This window comes from Ahaetulla prasina, chromosome 18 (genome assembly GCF_028640845.1).
Source record: "Ahaetulla prasina isolate Xishuangbanna chromosome 18, ASM2864084v1, whole genome shotgun sequence".
In the NCBI taxonomy this organism is placed as follows: Eukaryota; Metazoa; Chordata; class Lepidosauria; order Squamata; family Colubridae; genus Ahaetulla; species Ahaetulla prasina.
In genome coordinates this window covers 11208223-11232491 of record NC_080556.1, presented here as the reverse complement: position 1 = coordinate 11232491, position 24269 = coordinate 11208223, and the positions used below count along the sequence as shown (strand labels likewise).

The following is a 24269-nucleotide window of genomic DNA, read 5'->3' as shown; positions in this document are numbered from 1 at the left end:
TGATTCATTAAGTCCACTTTTTTTCTGGCAGATGGCGCTACAGGATTCCCCCCCCCTCCTCCCTGGGTTTTCACAACCCTTCCAAATAAATTGGGGGGGGAGGGAGGGGGGAAACGCTCAAGTCTTTCATTACAAACTATTTCCCCGTCTACATAATGAGGACCAGGAGCAAAACCTGGAAAACCAACAATTCCACTGATATATATATAAAAAAATGACTTTCTACTTTCCTTGATTGGCTGCTACATAAAGAGCCCCAACAGAGAAAAATACGCACCTGATTAGGATCTACGGTTAAATTTTTTTAAAAAATCCTTGGTCGGGGAGCTCCAATTCCCTTTGGCCCATCCTGGGACACAAACCCTGCTCCAGGCAATGGAGGTGGGGGGCTCTCTCCCCCGAGCCAGAGACCAGGCCAGGACCTGCTCAGAGGCCCCCCCCCCTACCCCGTTCTCCACCAGGAAAGGAATGGAGCCTTCTGACACCAGTCCGGCATGGATCGCCATTTGCTTCCCCCGGGAGCTTCTTTTCGGTCGTCTTTATGAGGGATGAATTCTCATTCTGATCCAGCTTGGATCCGAGAAGTAACAAAACTGTTCAGACAACCGAGGTCTTCTCGAAAAAAGGAAAAAAGGAGCCGTTCGCACTACCTTGCGCCGCGTGTGAATCTAGGCCCTGAAAGGATTGGAGGAAGGTGGCCCCTCTTGCCGTGGCACTCTTTAGAGACGAGGGGCTCGGCTCTCTCCGCTTGTCTGCCGCCACAGCTAGTGTCCGGAAAAGAGAGGGGAAGGCGGGAAATAAAGCTGCCCCTTCTGGGTGTCTTGCTGTAGCTGCTCCTTCAGAGTCGAGATCTGTGGGGTGGGTGGAGGGAGAAAGGCCCCTTCAGTATCCAAGCGAGGAGGGTCCAAGGGCAGCAGCAGTGCAGCTGGGCCAGAGTCCCCAGGAAGAAGGGAGCTCACCTGCTCTTCCAGCCCTTTGCCTCCAGGACAGCGGGAACCGCTCAGGCGCTCACCCTCCTGCCGCTGTGGGGCAGCCGCTTTGACAAGAGGCTTCTTCCCCCGGGCCTGCTCCAGCTCTGCCACCTGCGCCTAGGTCAGCCAAGGGAACGCCGGTATGAATGTCCATCTGGCCTCCTCAAGGAGACGCCCACCAGCCCTGTCTTGCCGCCTTTCCCTCTCCACCTCGGCCAGCGTTGACCTCCCGGGGAGCCGAGCGCTGCTCATGGTTTTCCTCCAGCAGGCCAGGGAGTTGAGGACCCCCACCCCCACCCCGTTCCCATCCAGGAAGCTGGCGAGGACTGAGACACACACTCGTTCGAGCCATCCAGAGGGCACGATGCGTTTGGTACTGGCAGAGACTCCCACCCGCCAGTGCCCTGTGGCCACCGTTACCTCCAGCTGCCGTATCAGCTGTTGGGCTCCCATCAGCTCTTGCTCTGCGCCTGTGAGGGAACGATCCAGGCGCCCTTTTTCCACCGAAAGCCGCACGGAGTCCTCGTGAGTCTTCAGCTTCTCGCGCTCCACCTAGCAATCCCACCACACCTCAGTTGCTGCCCAAAGGCCCCCCGCGACTCATACACCCAGCAGGAGAGGATTTAGAGAGAGAGAAAACTCACTCTGCAGGAGTCCCTTAGTTAACGGGCGCCCCATGAGCCCAAGCCAAGCCCCCTTGCCGTTCATTCCCTCCCCATTGGAAACCTGCTCTTGGTCCCCTCCAGGCCTCACCAAGGCCTCTCCTCTCTCGCTTTCCCCAAAGCTGCATGAATGACCTTATCCAAGGTTCTCCGCAGGGCGCCCTTCTCCTTCTCCAGGCGCAGGGACAGGCGCTCGGCTTCCCGTTTCTCGCTCTCCAGCTGGGCCAGGGCCTTCTGCAGACTGCCCAGGCGCTCCTGGAGCAGGCGCCGGTCCTCTTGCACCTTCTGGAGCTTCCGCAGGGCCTCCGCCTCCCCCTCCTGGCGTTGGCGCAGCAGCTGCAGATGGGGAGAAGAGGCCATGGGAGGGTGAGTTTCCAAGCACGACTCGCCACTGCATGCTGATCCCGGGAACGAAACCAGCTCTTTAGGAATGCCCGGGAGGCGTCTCGGCCCACCCAGACCTCAGGCTCTGGCCTCGTGGGTCTGCTTCCTCGTGGCGAGGAAAACCAGGGGCATCTCTGCGGGCTCAAGCGACTCACTTCTTCCTGCTGTCTTCCCAGCCCCTCTAGCTCCTCCTTCTGCAGCTCCAGCTCGGCCTGCTGTCCCTTTAGGGCTTGGAGGCGCTCCGAAAGTGCCCCGTTCTGCTTCTTTGCTTCCAAGAGGGCATGACGGGCTGCGTCTAGTCGCTCCTGAAGGGATAGAGGATGGATGGATGAATGGGGGCCCGTCTCGCTCAGCAGAGTGATGGCCACCTTTGGCAAAGGAAGGCGCTGCCGGTGGGGCCCCGGTCTTTCCACCCAAAACACACCCACCTGCAAGACTCTCTGCTCATGTGCCCCAGCTGCCAAGGCCTTCTGCAACTGCAGGAGCTTCTCCTGGGCCGAGAGGGAGCTGCTCTGGCTCTCGGACAAGGTGGACGTCAGCCCCTGCAACTTCTCCTTCAGTGAAGTCTCAGAATCGGCAGCCTTGGCCAACGAGAGGTTGAGGTGGTCCAAGGAGTGCTGCAGCGCACCGGCTCTCGTCTCGCTCTCAGTCACCTGATGTGGCGAGAATGAGCCAAAGTAAGGTAGGCTGGCTGGCAGCAGGGCAGCCTAAGGCTCCTCTCCGTGCTGAACAAGCGGGGGGAGGGCTGGGCCTGGGGGTGGTGGTTGTGCTGAGGCCCCTGTGGTCACACGGGGCCTCACCTGCCTCTGCATGAGGGTGACGCGCTCCTGAAGACGCTGGAGCTCAGCCTCGCGGTCACTCAGCACCACCTTGGCCCGCTGCAGTTCCCCTTCCAGTGACCGCCGCAGGAGCTCCAGTTTGGTGCTGCGGCTCTCCGAACTGGCCAAGGAGTCTCTCAGCCGTCGTTTGTCCACCTCCAGCTTGGCCTCGTTGGCCTTCATCTTGCTGAGTTTCTCCTGGAACAAGCGAGAAGGTGGAAAAAGTGATCATAATTGCCTCTGACTTGCCCGGCAAGGACAGGCTGAGCTGATCCGGTGGTGGCCGGCTGGGAAACAGCTGAGCTCTGCAGGGAGCACGGCTGGCTTTGCTGCCACCCCCTCAGCTCAGCACACGGCACGGCGGGCTGGTTCTTGAACTTGGGAGTTCAGGAGACAGAGCTGGGATGGGGAAGTCCTCCTGGGACACAGCAGACCAGTTCTTCCACTTCCACCCTTTCCTTTTCCACTTTCTGAAGAGGAACCTGGTTCCCCTGCACACCAACCTGTGTGGCCCTCCGCTCGTTTGAGGCCGCCTGCAGGTCGTGCTCCAGCGCAGCCAGCTTCTCTGCCTGGGCCTTGCGCTCTCGCTCACTCCAGCGCAGGGTCTCCTCCTGAAGCATCAAAGCCGTCTGGGCCCCGGTCAGCTTCCCATCCAGATTGCGCCTCTCTACAGAAGGAACGGGCACCTACGCTCAGGAATGGACTCCCCGGGGCTGTCTACCCCTTTCTGTGGGGCAGGCGGGCTGTTCCGGTGACCTGTGGGTCAAGCCCACCCACCCCCATTCCTCAAGGGCACAAATTGAAAGAAGGTGCCCCTCCAAGGGGAAGATGTCACCCATCCTGCCTCGGCTGCTGAATGCTGCAGCCGAGGGCCACTGTGCTTTCTTTAACAACCGCCTTTACAAAACTGAAACGTATTGATTCGGGAGGAAAAGGATTTTGCTTATTCTCATCTTCTTTCTGGAAGTATCCAGTGAGAAAAGCCGTATCCAGAACGAATGGAGCGTGAAAGGAAACGTTCGCAGCCCCCCCACCCCAGCTTCTCCGTTCAAGGTTAGGGTTAGTGTTAGGGTCACAGGTTCACAGCCACTTATATTTCCTGGGGGGGGAGAGAGAAGAAAGCTAACCTTCCTCGCATGCGGCCACCTGCTTCTGCAGCTGCTGCACACGGCTGCTGGCCAGGTCACGCTGGGCCTCCGTCTCGGCCAGCTGACACTTCAGGCCACCCAGCTGAGAACGAGCTTCATCCTGAAAGACAAGAGGAAAATGCAGAACAAGGGGGGGCTTTTTTGTGTGTGTGTGTGTGTGTTCACCGCTGCAGCCGGACAGAATGCAACTCCTCTCTTCATACCCGCTCTTGCTGGGCCTCCCTCAGCTCTTCCAGGAAGTCTCGCAGCACATTCTGAACCACTTCCGGGTCGATGTCTGCCACCAGCTGCCCGGGCTGGCTGGGAGACGGGGGTCGCTCCGGTGAGACGGGGAGGGAGAACGGGGTGCTGGCCAACGAGGCGGGGCTGCCGTTGGGCCCCTCAACGATAGAGGTTCCTGCAGAGAGACAAGAGGACACGGCTGTCGCCTGCCCAGCGCTAGAAACCTGAAGCAGATGTCCGAGAGAGGGGGAGAGCGAGAGCTACCTTTGGGAGGGGAGAAAAGTATCTTTGGAGAGCCACTGCTGACCCTCGCTCGGGGGACACGGCCTCTGCGGCTAACCCCCAGGGTCCGTCGGAGGGCTGAGTGGAGTCTACCCAGCTTGTACTCCGCCTCTCGTTTCAGCCCCTCCAGGCGAGCCAGCTCCACTTCCAGGCCCTGGGCGCGACCCTCGGCCGCGCTCAGCCGCAGGCCCAGCTCGGCCCCCTCTGCCTGGGCCTTCTCCAGCTTGATCTCCAGGTTGCGGACGTCGTCCAACAGCTTCTTCTCAGTGACTCGGGCTTCCTCCAGGCTCCCCAGCAGCCCCTTCTCCCGTAGGCGCGACTCCTGCTCTAGGTCCATGAGCTTCCGCTGCAGGTTGTGGAGCTGAAAGGAAAAGGCTAAAATCTCAACCAGCAAATCTCAACCAGCAAATGCTCAGTCTTACATATTGGAAAAAAGAACCCAAACACTAAGTACATACTTGATGGACATTACCTTACAGATGACCCCCACCCCGTTAAAGACCTTGGAGTTTTCATGTCAAATGATCTAAGTGCCAAAGCCCACTGTAACTACATAGCAAAAAAGGCTCTAAGAGTTGTAAACCTAATCTTGCGTAGCTTCTTTTCTAAAAACACTACACTACTAACCAGAGCATATAAAACATTTGCTAGACCAATTCTAGAATACAGCTCACCTGTTTGGAACCCTCACCACATCTCTGACATCAATACAATTGAACGTGTCCAGAAATATTTTACAAGAAGAGTTCTCCAGTCCTCTGAAAACAACAAAATACCTTATCCCACCAGACTTGAAATCCTAGGCTTAGAAAACTTGGAACTCCGTCGCCTTCGACAAGACCTAAGTTTAGCTCACAGAATCATCTATTGTAATGTCCTTCCTGTTAAAGACTACTTCAGCTTTAATTGCAATAATACAAGAGCAACCAATAGATTTAAACTTAATGTTAACCGCTTTAATCTAGATTGCAGAAAATACGACTTCCGTAACAGAATCATCAGTGCTTGAAACACTTTACCTGACTCTGTGGTCTCTTCTTGTAATCCTAAAAGCTTTAACCAAAAACTTTCTACTATTGACCTCACCCCATTCCTAAGAGGACCGTAAGGGGCATGCATAAGCGCACAAACGTGCCTACCGTTCCTGTCCTATTGTTTTTCTTTTCTTCTTCCTATATATATATATGCTTATACCTCCTAATATTTACTCATATATATGTTTATATACTATATAATCTTTTAATATGATGTTGTGGCAAAATAAATAAATAAATAAATAAATACTACAGAGGCAGCCAGGAGGCAGCGAACCCCAGACCCTGCCTCTCAGCTGAATCAAAGATGGGCACGTCATAAGGACACAATGGGCTGTGAGAGCCACAGTCCTTTCATGGCAATCCGAGGCCGGAGGAGGAGAAAGCCCACCTTGGGAGCTCCGAACTCGGACCTAGCCTCACCTCTTTCCGGACCGACTCCCGGCCAGCCTCGCTCTCCACAATCTTCTGCTTGAGGCCAAAGGATTCCCGCCGGCTCTCCTCCTCTCGCTGTTCATCAAGGGCAACCCGGGCCTGGAGCTCGGCTACCTCTTTGTTTTTCTTGCTGTTTTCGCTGTCAAGCATCTTGACCTGAGACAAAAAGATGGGGCCAAGAGGCTTGTGAGGTGAGGGTAGGTGGGACAACAGGCAGGGCAGGAAGGAAAGCGAATCCTCCAAAGGCATTTTGTAGGAGGGACCAAAGAGCTGCGGTGGCCCAGTGGTTAGAGTGAAGTACTGCAGGCTACTTCTGCTGACTGCCAGCTGCCTGTAATTTGGCAGTTCGAATCCCACCAGGCTCAAGGTTGACTCAGCCTTCCATCTGTTGTGACTCGTCCTCCCTCCTCTCCTCAGCCAGGCCCCTCCCGTCTCCAACCGGGCCTGTTATCAGACTCCGAGTCTGATAATGAAGATGAATGGCCTTTCATGCCTCCAGCCCCCGGCTCTGCCCCATGCCCGGAGTGGATTCCAGGAGTGAACAAACAAGCCTGAGAAACCTCACTCATGTGTTCCTTTGGCTCAGCCGTCAGAGGAAGCCAGCCCGGTATTGGAATTGCTCGGGCCTACTCCTTCTGACCCCTCCCATTCCCAAACAGCAGAAGACAATTCAAAGTGGGAGGATCCTCGCTTCTGGAGATCTGAGAGGTGACGCCAGCAGAAGGAAGGGAGGGGCAGGCCTGGATAAATGCTGAGTCATGGAGCCACACCCCACAGCCTATATAAAGGACCTGCTTTTGGCATTCCAACCTTGAGTCAAGCAAAGTCTTATCGAGTTTGCCGATACCGGACCCTATCGCTGAAGTCACAACTTGGACTCCTGCCCGCCCTGATAAACCTCGAAGGGACTTGGCAAGCTGCAGAGGCTTCATTGCCAAGTTTGCCACAGACTTCCTTGACACGTTCGTCGGAGTGGGGGGTGGGACACGACACCATCCTTCTGAGATTGGTAAAATGAGGACCCTGATTGTTGAGGGGCAAGAGGCTGACTCTGTAAACCGCTTAGAGAGGGCTGTAAGGTACTGTGAAGCGATATATAAGTCTAAGTCCTATTGCTATTGCTACCAAAGCCCCATCCCCTCCAGACGGAAAGGAAGGCAAAGCAGAACTGAAAGGAGTAACATACGAGGGGATGAGAGAAGGAAAAAAAAACATCCAGAGAGGTGTAGCCTTGGGAAATCCCCCGCCCTTCCCTCCCTCCCTGAGATCTCCAACCCTTGCAGGGTCCCTGGCCAGACCCCCTCTTGTCTTCACCCCACACCTGTCTCCGCAGCTCTTGCAACTCCCTACGGGCTTCCAGCCGCGACTGCTCCACCTCCTGGAGGCTGCTGCGCACGTCTGCGGCCTCCTTGCCAGCAGCTGCTTGGGCCTCCTCCAAGACTGAAATTTTCTGGTCCTTCTCCTCGGTCGCGCGCTTCAAACTGGAAATGGATTTTAAAAAAAAAAGAGAGAGAGAGAGGAACCGTCTTCAGTGTGGAAATTGTGAGCCCATCCTGTTTCAAAAGAAAGCGGCTCCAGGGAAACCGCTGGAGGTTTTGGAAGTGTGGGGAAGTAGTCTCAAATCCAAACACCATAAAGCCGCTTTAACGCCGGCCGGCTAGAGGCATGAGGCGCGCAGACGGTATTAACGGCGGAAGAGAATGCAACGGCAGCCCTGGGACTCAGCTCAAGCCCTACCTGATGCGCTCGCTCTCAGCCCGCTTGAGGGCCATCCGCAGCTCCGTGTTGGACCTCTGGAAGGCCTCCTTCTCCTTGCCCTCATCGTTCAGACCACGGCGCAGGTCCGCCGCCTCCTTACGTTGCAGATCGCAGGCCTCCTGGGCTTCGCGCACCTTGCGATGGGCCTCCCCCAGTTCTCGGCGGATCAGTTCCCGGGCATCCTCCAGCAGCTGCAGCCGCGTCTTTAGCTCCTCCACCTAAACAGTGGGATTCCTTTTCCGTTTCTGCCGGCACGCGACATCCGTAGACCAGGCTCAGGCCGAAGGTCAGCAGCTGAGCATCTACGAATGCAGCCCTTCCTTCCCTCCCTGCCTGCCTGCCTGTGCGGCACTCAGGCACCCTCCTCCCCGCTGACTGCAGCCCCTCACCTCGCAGAGGGCAGACTCCCGCTGCTTCGCCAGCTCCCTGGCCTGGTCCTGCAGGCCCTTTGCCTCTCGTTTGTGTCCTACGATGGCCTCTTCCAACTGAGAACGCAGATTTCGCAGCTCCGCATTTAAAGCATTGGCGGTGTTCTGGTTAAACATAGAAAAAGTCCATCAGTTTATTCCATGTCTCCTCAGGAACCAACACACACACACACACACACACACACACACACACACACACAGAACCAGTGAGAGACAGAAGAGGCCATGCAAATCCCTGCTCCTAATTCAACACACCAGTTGCCCAGAAGAAGGAAGGAAGGAAGGAAGGAAGGAAGGAAGGATGGAAGGAAGGAAGGGAGAAAGGAAGGGAGGGAGGGAGGGAGGGAGGGAAGGAAGGAGAAAGGGAAGGAAGGAAGGAAGGAGAAAGGGAAGGTAGGTAGTGAAGGAGAAAGGGAAGGGGAAAGGGAAGGAAGGAAGGAAGGAAAGGGAAATGCCTGCCATTGGTCTGGGCGCAGAATGTCAATTCGTTGGCAGAGAAGGGCTCTGCCCTACCCCGGGGAGATGCTCCAGGGTCTGCCAATCCCCCTACCCGCTCCTGCTCCTGGCAGCTGCGGCTCTCGCGCTTCTGCCTTTCTAGCTCCAGGGTGATGTTGGCCAAGCTCTGCTGGGTGGTCAGGAGCTTCTCCAGGAGAACAGCCTTTTCTGAGTCTTTCACAGAGAGTGCCTGGGGGAGGGAGAAGGAACAGGTCACCCAAGGAGCTTCCCCAGCTGGGACAGAAAGCAGCCCGCAACCACAGCACCTCCCAATAGGGGAGGACCAGCTGGCGGCAGCCAGTAATGCTCACAATGGGGCAGGTTCAGACCTCTTTATTTATACAAGCTAGGAGTTTGCTCTGGTCTCGTGACAAGTGTGCTCCCAGCCCCCTTCAAGACTTCTAGCCAACATCTTATCTCTTTCTTCAGCAGCGCTTACGTCACTGCCAGTTGTAAAGGCACAGGGTGAAGGGGGGAGAGAGGGGTATTGGCATTTCTCCCCTCTTCCTAATCCCAGCAAGGGATTGTCTCCGTTCCCCAGAAGAACCTTCCCTTTGGCAACCTCTGTTACCCCAGGGCTCTCCACCGGGCCCCAGGAACTCCCCTCCTTCACCTGCTGCTTCTCGTTCTCCGCCAGCAGGAGGTCCTCGTCCCGCTCCCGCTGCAGAGCAGACACCTCCACCCTCAGCTCCTCCTTCTCAGCCTCGTGCTGGACCAGCAGATCCTCCCGCTCCTGCCTCAGTTGGTGCCTCAGCTGGTCCCGCTCGGCTTCATGCTCCTGTCGCAGCGCCTCCTGGCCAGACGAGAAAGAGAGAAAGAGAGAAGAGATGAGATGAGAAAGAAAGATAAGAGAGAGAGGGATGAGAGAGGGAGAGATGAGAGAAAGATGAGAGAGGAGGGAGAGTGATGAGATCAGAACGATAACAGAGGGATGAGAGAGGAGAGAGGGAGGGGGAAAAGAGGAGGGAAGAGAGAGAGATGAGAAAGAAAGATAAGAGAGAGAGAGTTGAGAGAGAGAGACGAGAGAGGAGGGAGGGAGAGATGAGAGAGAAAGATGAGAGAGGGAGAGAGATGAGAGAAAGATGAGAGAAGAGGGAGAGAGATGAAATCAGAACGATAAGAAAGAGAGGGATGATAGAGGAGGGAGGGAGGAGGGAAAGAGGAGGGAGAGATGAGAAGAGAAAGATAAGAAGAGGGGGATGATAGAGGAGGGAAAGAGGAGGGAGGAGGGAGAGATGAGAGATAAAGATGAGAGAGGGAGAGAGATGAGAGAAAGATGAGAGAGGAGGGAGAGCGATGAGATCAGAACGATAACAGAGGGATGAGAGAGGAGAGAGGGAGGGGGAAAAGAGGAGGGAAGAGAGAGAGATGAAAAAGAAAGATAAGAGAGAGATGGATGAGAGAGAGAGATGAGAGAGGAGGGAGGGAGAGATGAGAGAGAAAGATGAGAGAGGGAGAGAGATGAGAGAAAGATGAGAGAAGAGGGAGAGAGATGAGATCAGAATGATAAGAAGAGAGGATGATAGAGGAGGAGGGAGGAGGAAAGAGGAGGAGATGAGAAGAGAAAGATAAGAAGAGGGGATGATAGAGGAGGGAAAAGAGGAGGAGAGATGAGAGAGAAAGATGAGAGAGAGAGATGAGAGAAAGATGAGAGGAGGAGAGTGATGAGATCAGAACGATAACAGAGGGATGAGAGAGGAGGGAGGGAGGGGGAAAAGAGGAGGGTGGAGGGAGAGATGAGAAGAGAAAGATAAGAAAGAGATGGATGAGAGAGAAAGGGGGGAGAGAAAGGAGGGAAGGAGATGAGAGAGGAGGGAGGGAGGGAGAGAGATGAGATGAGAGAGAAAGGTAAGAAAGAGACGGATGAGAGAGAAAGAGGGGGGGGGAGAGAGAGGAGAGAGAGAGCGGAGGGAGGTGGCCAGGAGGCATCACCTGCTCCATCCAGAGACTGGACAGGGGGGCCTGGCCTCTCCCACAATTTCTCCACCGCCCCTATCACCTTCCCATGTGGAGAAAGCCGTGAGGCTGCAGGGCCCGTAGGGACTTCCCTCCGACAGGGCCTCCCGCCCCAGCCCAAGGCCCGGATTCCATGCTACCTTCTCCCGCTGGAGTCGCTCAACCTCCGCCTGGGCAGCTTGCATGTTCCTCCGGGCGGCCTGGGCCTCTTGCTCCGCCAAGGCACGGTTCTGGGCCACCAGCTCCTTGTCCCTCTCCAGGCGGCTCACCTCCGTCTCCAACTGTTTGTGGACGTTTGCAAGCTCCGCTGGCAGGGGTGGGGTGGGGAGGGAGAACAGGGTAAGATAGACAGAGTTTGGGGGGGGGGAAGGCTGCGAAGAAGGGGTGCCTTGCCAATCTCTGCCCAAGGATCAAGGACCACGATTACATGCAAAGGAGAAGGGGAGATCGTGGTACCCGGCCCACCTGTGGGTAAGCCTGGGCACAGCTCCCTCTCCAGGGCTGGTGGTAGATAAAGGGAGTCTCCGAGTGGGTCCACACTCCACTAAAAGACCCCATCCTCCCTCTCCCCAACAAGGGGAGCACTCTTCCATTCCCCTCCATCTCCCAGTACCTTGCAAGGCCTCTTTGGCCAGAAAGAGGCTCTGGCTGCCCGTTTCCAGCTGCTCCCTCCGGGATTCCAGGTGGGCCAGCCTTTGCTGGCTCTCAAACAGCGAGGCTTCCAGGGAGTCCTTTCCAGACCTAGTCAGCACAAGGATCGCCCTGGTCAGGTTGGGGGTGGGGTGGGGGCTAGACTAAGCCTCATCCTCTTTGCAGTCAGACCTTCCAGCTGCGGCTTGAATGTTACGCTGCCCCACCAGTACTCATTGGCCCACTAGTCATCCGGGACCGGCGGGCAATGATGCCTGCCGAGCCCAGGTCTGCTTCCCCAGGATAGAAAAGAGCTTTGCGTCAAGGGTGGGATTCTGCCGGTTCGGATCGGTTCAGGCAAACCGGTAGCTCCGATGATCAGCTGAGAGCAAACCGGTTCGTTCCGACGATCAGCTGGGCTTTACTTACCTTTATCTTCACTCCGCAGAGTGGATTGCCACGCCTCAGCTGTTTTAATTCCCTACCACTAACGCGGAAGGTGATTTTTTGACAAACTGTGCACATCTGTGCGGCTTTGCAGCGAAGTGCGCAATCGCCGAACCGTGTTAAACCGGAAGGATCCCACCACTGGCTTCGGCTAGTGCGTGGCTGCAGGAAGAGCCCTCCCCCGCCCCCCGATTCTGGCCAACTGTCATCCTTTGAGAAAGGAGAGAAGACAGCGGGAATTGCCCCAAACTCCTCCTTGCTGTTCCGTCAACCTGAACGCAGGAGCTGCCACGCCACTATGAGGTTGCAAGCACACCGGTGTTCCTTTTGTGACCACCGCTCGGAGATCCTCCCGGGCACCCACCTGAGGCCAGCGAGCTCCTCCAGCAGGCAGTGGTTCTCCCGCTCCAAGGCGGCCACCTGTACCATCAGCCCGGCCTTCTCCTTCATCAGCGTCTCCTTCTCCTGGGCCACCCGGAACGCAGACTCCTTCTGGCGCTCCAGCTCTTGGCACGCCTGGCCCAGCTCCTTGCTGGCTGCGTTCCTTTGGCGGGACAGCTGAGGACAGAGGGAGAAAGGCCGCAGGGCTCTTGCCAAGGCTCTGCCAAGTTGGTGCCCGCCCATGCGAGCCACAGGATAAGCCACCTCCAACCCTTAAAGCTTGTGGGCAACTGGGATCAGAGAACAGAATGAAGGAAGGCATGCATGTGGCAAATACTGTTCAGCACAGAACCATCAAGCGACTTGGGTCCAGCTAAGGATTCCCTTAAAGCAGTTTGGACCCTGCATTGAATGCCTGTTGGCAGGTTTTGCAAGATTTCAACCCCCAACCGATGTCCTGCCTACAGGGCAACCGAGGAGACCAGAGGGGAACAGGATTCTGCTCTGGACAGAAGGCCCCTCGGTCCAAGATCCCTGCAGCTGCCCTCTACCTGTTCCAGCTGTTCCTGGAGCCACCCTTTCTCCCCCTGCAGGGCCAGCAGCTCCTGCTCCAGGGCCTCCTGGCTCTGCTCCACCGCCTGCAGGGAATGGCCCAGGCCTCGGCGCTCCGAGTCGAGCTCCCGCTTCTCATGCACCAAGCGGGCCAGGTCGTCCCGGATGCAGGCTTTCTCCAGCTCCGCCTCCTGCTTCCTGCTCAGCAGACAAGCCTTCTCCTCCTCCAGCTGCCCAAAGGAGATGCCCAAGGCCATTGTGAGGGACGGCAGGTCCTCCCACCTGCCCGCCCTTGGCATTTTCCAAGGGAAAGAGCCTGGCTCTTCCCGTCCCAACCCACCGTCTGCCCCGTTCCCCTTAAAGCCACTGCAGAGAATGGGACACTCTGTGCTGAGAGCCATCTATGGTCATCTCAGCAAAGGCTGCAGGGCCTGCCCTTTGGTTTCTGTACCGCACGCAAAACAGTCAAGGGAGACTCAGGCATGGCCCTGCAACAATTGTGGACGCAGGGCAATTCCACCCACCTCCCCGGCCACACCCACCACTCGCAGCCCTCTAACCTGGATGAGGATCTGGTTCAGCTCCGTTTTGTCTTGCGCCAGCCCTTCGTTGAGGGCACTCATTTTGGCAAGGGAATCACGCATGGAGGCCTCCTCAGCCTTCAGCCGGTTCAGAGCGACTTCCAGCTCGGCCCGGCTCCCCTCGTTCTAGATGGGAGGAAGAACGCAATGATGGCAAACAGGAGCCTCTCCACATGGAGGCCACAACCGGCTTCAGGACTAAGGGCATCCTGGGGCCGAGGTCAGGGCTGCTGGTAGGCAGTCCCCTTGCTCGGTGGCACAGTGGTCAGAGTGCAGTATTGCAGGCTACTTCTGCTGCCTGCCGGCTGCCTGCAATTTGGCAGTGAGAATCTCATCAGGCTCAAGGTTGACTCAGCCTTCCAGCCTTCCCAGGTGGGTAAAACGAGGACCCAGATTGTTGGGGGGCAAGAGGCTGACTCTGTAAACCGCTTAGAGAGGACTGTGAAGCAGAATATAAGTCTAAGTGTTCTTCCTTCCTTCCTTTCTTTCTTCCCTCCCTCCCTCCCTTCTTCCTTGTGATTAGAATGCAGTATTGCAGGCTAACTCTGCCCACTGCCAGCAGTTCAATCCTGACCGATTGGCTCAAGGTTGACTCAGCCTTCCAGCCTTCCCAGGTGGGTAAAACGAGGACCCAGATTGTTGGGGGGCAAGAGGCTGACTCTGTAAACCGCTTAGAGAGGGCTGTAAAGCACTGTGAAGTGATATATGAGTGCTATTTCTATTGGTCCAGCCAAAGTAAGCCCAACACATCACCGGCTCCCTCCCTGACTTGAATCTCCAGCGGGCGCCTTGCCTTGGCCAGAGCTTCGGCTGCTTTGGCCTTCTCCTCTTCCAACACTTCCTTCTCCAGAGTCGCATGGCTGAGGGCTTCCTTCGCCAGCACCAGCTCATTCTTCAGACTGGACTTGGCGGCCTCCAGGTGGTCCAGCTGCTTGTGGCTGTCAGCAGAGCAAAGAGAGGAGGAACGCAACAGGCTCTGAACACCTGAGATAGACAAACTTAGAGGAGGGCAGGCCAGAGTCCCCCCCCCCACCCCGGCCTTCGGGGCTCCTCCTGCCAAAACCAGAGAACTCTTGGAGTTGGGACTCCTCCATAGCTTCCCTACTCAATGCCCCACCATCGGCTTAGCCGGGAGGGGTGCTGAGCCCTGAACGAGGCCTCTCCACCTCTGGCTGGGTAAGGGGCCTCCAACCCAGCCCCCTCGTCTACCTCTGTTCCACTTCCTTCCAGGCACGCTCTCGATCCTTCAGGAGGTCTTCTCTTTCCTCCTCCAGGGCATCGCGCTGGTGCTGGAGGTCGCTGCTGGTCAGCTGCAGTTTCTCCTTCTCTTGACGCAGCTCTTCCACTTCCTGCTCTGCAGCCCGGAGGCTCTTCTCCAAGGACAGCTTCTCACTGATTTGGGGGTGGGGTGGGGGGAGGGGACAACCACAGCCTTGTGGGAGCACAGCAGGAAAGAGGTCAAGGCAGCTCTGCTCTTCCCAAGGCCTCTCGAAAGCAGAGGAAGAGCAGGCCGGCTACCAGCGGCCACATTTTTAGAGACGCTCACCGATGCCTCTGCTTGAAGGGTCATCGCAGAGAGCCTATTTTGGGTGGAGGGACTCTGAAGCCACTGCAGGCCAATATTATGCTTTTAACGGAGAGGACAGTGGGTGGAACACAGGGTGTCAAACTTGATTTCACTGCGGGCTGCATCAGAGCTGTGTTTGACCTCGGGGGTGGGTGGGTGGGTGGGGGGCAGCTCAACGTCACTCATGTCGGGGGCGCCCGAACATTCTGCCAGCAAAAACGGGCTCCCAAGCTCCGTTTTTGGCTGCGATGGCCTCTTCCTGCAACCCTCTGTCAGCAAAAACAAGAGCTCGGGAAGGCTCCACGTGGCCCACCCGAGCTCCCTTTTCACTGGCAGAGGCATCGCAGCCCGGTCCTTCGCTGTTTTCCAGGGCGGCTCTGCGAGCCAGATCTAAGCACCCCGCGGGCTGGATTCCATCCTCCGGGCCTTGAGTTTGACACCCCTGATCTAGGCCCACTAGAGAGCAAACTGTAGAGTTTGGGTAATGCTCCCAAGGAAGGGATAATTTTCTCAGTCTGAATTTACAGTGCAGCGTCACCTCAAAAAGGTGGAAGTTTAGAGAAGGAAATAGGAGTGGAATCAGTTACTCTGAGAGCCTTCAGTCTGCATTAACGGGCAAAGCACAAATGCCAAGCACAAACACAGGCCCTAAGCATGTTGTGCCCCACCAGCAGCCCTCACTGGCCGACAGTGAGGAGGTTGGGGAGGAACATGGGTCAGTCCTGGAGTCTGGGGAAGGCTCTAATGAGGGCTCTGCGTCGGAGGCAGAGAGGGGGCCAGGGCCCTCTGATGGTTATCAGCTGCCTTCGGAGTCGGACAACAGTGGGGCAGAAGAACAGCTGGAGCCTGTTCCCAATATGCGCAGAGCTGCCAGGAGAAGGGAACAGCTAAGGAACAAGGGTCGACTCAGGAGTAAAGCCACAGGTGGACGGTGAATGGCCCCTCCCAGGGAGAATAAAGAGGAGCGAAAGGGGAGTGGCAATTAGTTCATTTCATTAGATCTGTTCGTGACTCTCAGAGACTCCTTGCACAGCGTTTTCTTGTACAGCGTTGCATTTGGAAGATATCGGCCTGGCAGCTCTCCAAAGCCTGATAAGGTCTGTGGTTGTAAATTCAACCTTGAAAGACTGTTTGGCGGGACTTCGCTGGATGTGAATGAGAGGAATTCACATTCGCTTAATAAAAAGAGGTTCTGTCGGGACAAGGAATCTGCTGCGTGCTTTTGGGAACGCCTAGGTCAGAACGAAGCAAGGCATCCCATGGCTCACCCAGAAAGACAGAGCGAACCTCCCCCCACCCACTGCTCCAAATCTTTCGCAGTTTGGAAAGCACAGCTTGGGGGACCCCAGACTTCTCCTCTTACCCGCCCAGTAACTCTACCGCCGACCGGACGTGGCTGGCAACCCGGTCTGCCTCCTCTCTGGCCCGAGTCAGATTCTCCACCTCACTTCGCAGCTGCAGGACTGTCTGCTCCGAAGACTGTCGCTCGTGGTTCTCCTCTGCCAGCTGCCTCTTCAGGGAAGACACCAGATCCTGAGCGGCCTCGTATTTTCCCCGGAGTTCCTGGGTGCAACAATAAACCAAGTCACATGTTGGGAGAGACTTCCAAGAGGAATATTGTGACTCGTCCTCCCTCCTCTCCTCAGCCGGGCCCCTTCCGTCTCCAACTGGGCCTTTTATCAGACTCCGAGTCTGATAATGAAGATGAACGGCTTGTCATAACTCCAGCCCACAGCCCTGGCCCCATGCCCAGAGAGGATTCAAGGAGTGAAAGGAGAAGCCCAATAAACTTCACTCATACAGCGTGTGTTTCTTTGGCTCAGCTTTCAGAGCAGGAAGCCAGCCAGGTGGTGGAATTACCCGGGCCTGCTCCCTCTGACCCCTCCCTTTCCCAGAAGCTGACAGCAGATCCAGCTGAAGACAATTCAGAGTGGGTGGACCCTTGCTTCCGGAGATCTGAGAGGCGACACCAGCAGAAGGAAGGGAGGGGCAGGCCTGGATAAATGCTGAGTCATGGAGCCACATCCCACAGCCTATATAAAGGACCTGCTTTTGGCATTCCAACCTTGAGTCAAGCAAAGTCTTATCTAGTTTGCTGATATCGGACTCTATCGCTAAAGTCACAACTTGGACTTCTGCCTGCCCTGATAAACCTTGAAGGAACCTTGAAGGAACTTGGCAAGCTGCAGAGGCTTTGTTGCCAAGTTTGTTACGGACTTCCTTGACTTGTTCGTCGGAGTGGGAGTGGGACACGACAAGGAAGTGCTTGCCCCACCCACCTCGCCATATGCACGCACAGTGCCAAGGAAAAGAGAATCAAGCCAATGCAGAAAACTGCAGGGAGACCTGCCTACGCTACCCGTGCTTTCTTTCTGAAGCTTTCTCATCCCCTTGGGGCTGAGGGGGGGTCACCCCAAAACAGGGTAAGTCTTGAAGAAGCGGAAGAAACTTCAACAGAAATGTGGGAAATGTGTGTGTGTGTGAGATCTGGAAGGATGGTCTTCCTGCCTCCCCCCAAAACCAACCTGCTCTTCTGCCACCCAGAGAACCTCTGTGGCAGGAGGAGGGGGCTTTCCCAAAAGGGCAGCAGGAGGCGTGGGGTCTCAAGCATCCAGGTGAGAAGGGAGCAGGATGCTCTCCCGGCCCCATGTCCCATCCCACATTAACTTAGCCTCCCATCTCATTTTAGAATTTAGAATAACAGAGTTGGAACCCCCTGCCCAGGCAGGAAACCCTACATCACTTCAGATAAATGGTTATCTAACATCTTCTTTAAAACTTCCAGTGTTGGAGCATCCACAATTTCTGGAGGCAAGTTGTTCCACTGATTAATTGTTCTCACTGTCAGGAAATTTCTCCTTAGTTCTAAGTTGCTTCTCTCCTTGATTAGCTTCGACCCATTGCTTCTTTTTCTACTCTCAGGTGCTTTGGAGAATAGCTTGACTCCCTCTTCTTTGGGGCAGCCCCTGAGATATTGGAAGACTATCATGTCTCCCCTAGTCCTTTTTTTCATTAAACTAGACATACCCAGTTCCAGCAACCATTCTTTTTACCGTGTTTCTCAAAAATAAGACCCTGTCTTATATATATACATATATATATATTTGAATCCTGAAATAAGCACTTGGCCTTATTGCCATGCGCTCAAAAGCCCGATCGGGCTTATTATCAGGGGATGTCTTATTTTGGGGGAAACAGGGTATGTTTTAGCGTCCAGTCCCCATATCATCTTTGTTGCTCTCCCAGTAAAGAGTCTCAACATCTTTTTAATAGTGCGGTGATCAAAACTGAATGCAGTATTCCAAGTGTGGCATTTTGAAGCAAATCTTGGGTGGCTTTTTCAGCGTAAATACATTAAAATCACCAGGGATAAAACATTCCCAACGCAACAAAGTGAAAGCTTCATTTAACATTTCCTTCCTGGGTGCCAGGGGGGGTTACCACCGTCCCTTCCCCACCTGCAGCTGCAGCTGGCGTGTCTGTAGGGCGGACTGCACCATAGCCAGGGTGGAGACCGCAAAGACAGGGGAGAGGCTGCGTCGAGGCGAGGAGCTCCGCAGGGGAGAGGACAAGCCCCGCAGACCGGTGCCGTTGCTGGCCGAAACGTCAGCCGTTGGGTTTGACGGTGGGAGGTGACCGGTGCCTTCAGCGTCCAAGATCACAGCCTGAGGGATGGGCCAAGAAGAAACGACTTTCCATCGGAATGCAGGAAATGCACGACTCACTTTGCCCGCTGCAAAGACCGGACGTGTGCCCGTCTCCCGAGATTTCGTGGGCTGCCCCCGGAAGGCCTTACCTGGGCAATCTCTCGTAGCGCCTGGTGCAGCTTCTCGGCTTCCCTCCTCAGGGCTTCTACCTCCACAGCCTGTTCCTGCGCCCGGGAGGCTTCCTGCAACGGTAAGGACAGTTGGGAAGGCAGTGTTGTGCCTCGTCCGCTTTCCCCGCAGCCGGGGCCTTCTTATCTGCTTCTGAACATTGAGGAATGTCCTAGTATGCCTCCCGGCCCCAGCCCTGGCTCCATGCCCAGACAGGCTGAAGAGGAGGAAGAAGTACCTCCAGCCCCCAGCTCTGGCTCCATGCCCAGGCAAACGGAGCAACTAGACCCCTCCCCCTCCCCCACAGCATGTGAGCCTGAGGAAGGTCAATTACCAACAGCTGCAGACTGGAGTGACCCTCGCGTCAGAAGAATTGATAGGCGGCGGCGACAGAAGGAAGGGAGGGGCAGGCCTGGATAAGTGCTGAGTCATGGAGCCACACCCCATGGCCTATATAAAGGATCTGCTTTCTGGCATTCTCTGAGTCAGGCAAAGTCTACCTTATCTTGCTGAAGTCACGTTCTGGTCTCCTGCCTGCCTTGAGAACTTTGCTAGGACTTTAGCAGAGCTGCAGAGGCACGCCTGATTCGGATTTCCCTGACCCGGCCGTCAGCGGAGGAGTGGAACACGACAGGCAGCTCTGCCTGAAGTTGGGAAGGCCATTCTGCTAGTGTGTCTCTTCTCCCTCTCTCCCCCACCCCAGCGGTCCAAACGGCCTTCTCTCAGCTGGGGCATCTTTCCCCCCGTCCTGCCCCACCACCCAAAGCTAACTTCCTGCCTCCGCTTCTCACCAAAGTCTCCAGCTTGTGGCTCAAGCCTTCAATCTTCCGGCTCTTCTCCAGGTTCTGCCCTTTCAGGCGCTCCAGGCTTGCGAGAGTTTCGTTGAGCCTGAAGTCGGAAGAAAGCCGCCCCCCCCCACTAAGTCAGCCCTCCACAGCTCCTAAGAGCAGAGCCAATTTTAGAGCATGCCCCACCTCTTCCCCTCCCCCCCCAATCAGCCCACCTGGTGCTCAGCTCCACCTTCTCGGTGTCACACCGGACCTGCAGCTGGATCACGTCCCTGACCTTGTCTTCCAGCTGAGCTGTCAGCAGCACCTGCTTCTCCACAGCTGCACTGGCCGTGCTCTCCGACAGGTGAAGGCGGCCGCTCAGGTTCATGCAGGTGGCGTTCACACCGCGGCTCGTGTGGGACAGCTCGCTCTTCAGCTCCGAGAGGTCCCTACAGGAGGAAGCGGAACCTTTGCATGGCAGAGACAGAAGAAGGGCTCCTGTTAAAAGCGCTCCCTGGAGGGAGGGCGCAGGGAAGATGAACGTTAGGCTACGGCTCACTCATCACTCAAGGTGCTCGGCGATTCCAGCAAGCACAGGAAAAGCAGAGCAGGAGCAGAAGAAATCTTGCGCGGAAACGGGCACGCAAGTGCGGTGCAGCCCAGGAAGTGGCAAACGGAGGCTGAACGTAATACAGTACCATGATGGGGAACCCATGGCACGCGTGCCACAGCTGGCTCTGCACAGCCCTCTCTGCGGACATGCAAGCGGTCGCCCAGCTCAGTTCCACTGCGCATGTGTGCCAGCTGATTTTGGGAATGCACAGGGGGCGGGGCGCATGTGGGAGATGCGTGCGCATGCATGGGGGTTTCGTGTGCATGCGTGGGGGAGCACGGGGGGGAAGTGGCACACACGTTCTGGAAGTCTAGAAACAGGCCCATTTCCAGCCTCCGGAGCCCATGGGAGACCATTTTTGCCCTCCTGGAGGCTCAAAGAACGCCTCCAGAGTCTGGGGAGGGCAAAAAACAGGCCTACCGGTAGTACTGGAAGTCTGGAAACGGATTCGTTTCCGGATTCCAGAGCCTGGGGGTGGCCGTTTTTGCCCTCCCAGAGGCTCGAAGAAAGCTTCCGGAGCCTGGGGAGGGCGAAAACACACTCCACCACACCGTGGTGCTGGTTGCTAAAATTTCTGAATCCCATCCCTCGTGTGCGTGCATGGGAGGGGGGATGCATTGCATTATGGGTGCCGGGACGCGGGCACGCTTTTGGCACAGCAAGAGAAAAAGGTTAGCCATCCACTGATATAGTATATGCCCCGAGTTTGCTTGACTGGGAAAACGCCCCTTTAGCTCTGAGAGAGGATGCCTGCTTCCCGAGGGCTCTCGCCTGGCCAATTCCAGTTTCAAAACGGACAGCTCTGCCTGCCACAGTCCCAACACTAACCTTTCCGTCATGCTCTTCGTTTCGCTGAAGTGCCTCCTGAGGCTGACCACTTGCCGCCAGAGGGTGAGCAGCCGGCTGTGCTCACTGCTGAAATAGTCGTTGAACGACTGAGGGGGGGAAAGAGAGAGAGAGAGAGAGGGAGGGAGAGAAAGGAGGAGAACAGCTCCTACTGACTTCTGCGGGGACTCCGATTGCCGTCTCGGGACTCCAGGAACTTCCAATTTCATTCAATCTGGAATCAATTCTCCCTGCCGCTCCACCCTCACCCACCCTCGTTCTTATCCCTGCTGGTCTGCAGCCCCAAACCTCTTCCTCTCGCCTCCACTCTGCCTCCCGCTGCTGCAGCTCCTCTCGGGCTTTCGTCCAGTCCATGGTCAGCTTTCGGATGTCCTCGCTGAGGGCCTGATTGGCCACGTTGGCTTGCTCTAGCTGTTCCCTCAGCATGGCGTTGACCTGGGCCAAACTGGCACTCCTGATGGTTAGAGGGGGGAAAGGGCATCACTGCTCAATGCCCAGCGGGACAAGGAAATGTTCACTCCACTTCCAGGGGTGTTGGAGGCAAAGTGGATGGGCCGGGGAGTCAAGACTGATATGGGTAGTCCCCGACTTACGACCACGATGGAATCCAATGCTTCTGTTGTTAAGGGAGACGTTGTAATGGGGGGGGGAGCGCAGTCGTAGCTTCTCTTCGGACTCACCTTTGCTGCTCTTCTTCTAAACGGATCAGAGCATTTTCCAGGTCGTTGCTTTGATCTTCGTCGTGACATAGAAGCGACTCAGACACGTCTAACTGGCCCTGAAGGGTTAAAAGGGCAAGAGAGAACAAAATGAAGGATCAGGTCCCAGCATAACTGCCAGGGTTCCGCTGGAGGGAGCCACTTTTTTGGGTGGAACATCTGCTTGAGCCCAGCCACCTCCCCCTTCAGCACAAACTCCATGACCAGATCGCTTAATTCGGTTGGGAAAAATTCCCCTCACCCTGAGATCCCAGTTCTCGGGGGGGAGGTGGGGGGAGTGGCTTCTCGATGCCACAGATCCAAAGAGGATCGAGGTTTTCCTTCTGAGACTTGGGATCTCCCGGGATCCTTTGGGGGATTTTAGCTTTAAATCTCGGTGTTGTGGTCCACCAGCGGCCTGCGGAACGGGCAGCGGAGTCGGACAGTGAGGAGGCTGGGGAGGACAATGGGCCAGTCCTGAAGTCAGGGGAAGGCCTGGACGAGGGCTCTGCATCGAAGGCAGAGATGGGGCCAGGGCCATCTGGGAGCGATGTGCGGACTCCAGAGCCTCCAGAGGCAGACAGCAGAGAGGCAGAGGAACAGGAGGAGACTGGTGTTAGTGCACGCATGCGAAGAGCTGCCAGAAGGCAAGAGCAGCTGAAGCAAAAAGGAGGACTCGGGAGTAAGGCCAGGAGATGATTGGCCACTCCCATAAGGCTTAAAAGACCAGCAAGGGCTTTTTGTAGGAAAGCAACATTGCTATAATTGTTTCTTGTCGGAGTCTCTTATTTCTGAACTTCGTGGGGGCTTTGCCAAGAAAACCTTTGGCAGGGTGCCAAAGAAGATGAAGATCTGTGATAAAGCCGAAGGACTTTCTGAAGGACTTTGTTTTGGAATTAATTTGGACTAAGCTGAGAATGAAGTAATTCTCAGCTGTTCTAATAAAATATGTTTGTTTAGGACTGATTGGGTCTGGTAATAAGTACTTGAGCCTGGGTCACAACACACGGTCAGACTCAAGTTCAAAACATGAAAACCAGTTTTGCCACCCTCCTTGAGCTTCTAAAGGACTTGTGTCCGTCGAGAGAACTTGGTGCCGTTGGGCTACGAGATTAACCAGCCCCAAAGCAGAGAAAGAAGGTGGCGACAGCGGAGGACTTAAAACACTGTGAAAAAAATGATCTTGACGGAGGGATGGAGGACTGCCTCTACAATTCATGCACAGCCCTGAAGTCCACATGGAGTTCTGCACACTGGGCAGCTGGCACCAGCTGCAAAAGCATCGTGATTTAAGGAGCCACCCGGCCCAGTGATCTCGCCCTGGCCTGCTACGCTGAATGCCCCTCACCGCCAGCTGCTGATGCTCCAGCTCTGTGGATTTCTCCAGCAGCTGCTGCTCTTGTTCCCCACACTTCTTCTTGTACTGCAAAACCTAGAAGGGAAGGAAAAGAAAATTGTGCCGAGCTGTTTTGACCCAGCTCCCCAAACACGAGAAATCCTTTGTAATCGATCAACGATTTCTTTATTAGAAGCGCCAGCAGCCCCGGCAAAAAGTGACTCTCTCTCATTCTCACAGCAGGCGAACAAGTCTGTCCGGCAGGGAGTGTTGTGCCTCACCCGCTCCCCTCTCTGCAGCCGGGGCCCTCTCATCTCCTGCTATCTCAGCCAGAGACTGATAATGAAGACAAATGGCCTGGCATGCCTCCAGCCCCCAGTCCTGGCACCATGCCCGGACAGACTGAGCAAGACGAATGGCCTGGCATGCCTCCAGCCCCCAGTCCTGGCACCATGCCCGGACAGACTGAGCAAATAAACCTCCCCCCCCCACAGAGTGTGAGCATGATGAGCATGAAGCCAGTCACGAGCTAGAATTGCCGGCAGCTGGAGGGTGGACGATCCACACTTCCGGAGAATGGAGAGGCGATGTCAGCAAAAGAAAGGGAGGGGCAGGCCTGGATAAGTACTGAGTCATGGAGCCACACCCCATGGCCTATATAAAGGATCTGCTTTCTGGCATTCTTTGAGTCAGGTGAAGTCTAATCTGGTTGCTGAAGTCACACCTTGGATTCCTGCCTGCCCTGAGAACTCTGACAGGACTTTGGCAAAGCTGCAGAGGCTTCGTGGCCACGCTTGATACAGACTTTCCAGACCCGGCTGTCAAAGGAGGAGTGGGACACGACAGGGAGACGAATAGTGATCTGTCACACCTATTCATCTCCGCCCCCTGCCTTTTATCCCCAGAGCTAGAGTGGGGCTTTGCTAGCAGCGGTGGCTCTTCCCTCCCAAGGACCAGCTCATAGATTTCCACTGCTCTCCTCTCCTCTGTCTTCTGTGCATCTGCACATCAGGCACTGGACCCAGCTGTTCCTCCTCTTCCTCATCAGCCACCTCCAGACCTGGGGGCTGTTGACTCTCCATCTGAGGGCTGACAGACAACCCAGCCTCCGCCTCTGTCTCTCTCTGACAGCTCCATTACGTCTTCCCCCTCAAGAGTTCTCAGGTTGCCTTGATGCTGGCCCTGACTCCCGTGCCTCCTCCTCATCTGACTCAGTTGTTGGGAAGGGCCGACAGGCCACAATGCGAGCAGACACAACTGCAGCCATTGACCCAATGAGCAGGTGGAGGAGACCTTGCACCTTGGCTACTGCTGGCTTCCAAGATAGGGCAGATCTTCTTGAAGGAACAGCTAGCTCGGTCTTGCAATGCAAGCGTTAACTTCACCCCTGCAGAAGAGCATAGGGGTTTCAATTTAAGGTGGGCCCTCCTTTTTTTCCCT

General features: G+C 55.8%; 1 protein-coding gene across 3 annotated transcripts in view; it reads right to left on the bottom strand.

The window, feature by feature from the left end:
* Nucleotides 1-21: 21 nt before the first annotated feature.
* CROCC (ciliary rootlet coiled-coil, rootletin) overlaps nucleotides 22-24269 on the bottom strand; it is a 28371-nt gene continuing 4123 nt past the window's right edge. Inside the window, exons 3-35 of one of the 3 annotated variants that reach the window (XM_058161408.1) lie at nucleotides 22842-22925; nucleotides 21476-21573; nucleotides 21084-21249; nucleotides 20778-20884; nucleotides 19570-19785; nucleotides 19358-19454; nucleotides 18548-18640; nucleotides 18210-18416; nucleotides 16115-16314; nucleotides 14394-14576; nucleotides 13978-14122; nucleotides 13164-13310; nucleotides 12603-12833; nucleotides 12035-12228; nucleotides 11207-11334; nucleotides 10734-10900; nucleotides 9251-9430; nucleotides 8693-8827; nucleotides 8104-8247; nucleotides 7694-7932; nucleotides 7278-7437; nucleotides 5945-6112; nucleotides 4470-4848; nucleotides 4187-4380; nucleotides 3963-4083; nucleotides 3339-3502; nucleotides 2818-3033; nucleotides 2446-2670; nucleotides 2173-2322; nucleotides 1769-1969; nucleotides 1392-1523; nucleotides 960-1088; nucleotides 150-851 (exon numbers count right to left, since the gene is read on the bottom strand). In XM_058161408.1, the coding sequence (XP_058017391.1) occupies nucleotides 765-851; nucleotides 960-1088; nucleotides 1392-1523; nucleotides 1769-1969; nucleotides 2173-2322; nucleotides 2446-2670; nucleotides 2818-3033; nucleotides 3339-3502; nucleotides 3963-4083; nucleotides 4187-4380; nucleotides 4470-4848; nucleotides 5945-6112; nucleotides 7278-7437; nucleotides 7694-7932; nucleotides 8104-8247; nucleotides 8693-8827; nucleotides 9251-9430; nucleotides 10734-10900; nucleotides 11207-11334; nucleotides 12035-12228; nucleotides 12603-12833; nucleotides 13164-13310; nucleotides 13978-14122; nucleotides 14394-14576; nucleotides 16115-16314; nucleotides 18210-18416; nucleotides 18548-18640; nucleotides 19358-19454; nucleotides 19570-19785; nucleotides 20778-20884; nucleotides 21084-21249; nucleotides 21476-21573; nucleotides 22842-22925 (5487 nt within the window). In that variant the 3' untranslated portion in view covers nucleotides 150-764. The other 2 variants (XM_058161409.1, XM_058161410.1) reach the window with 2 other exon arrangements.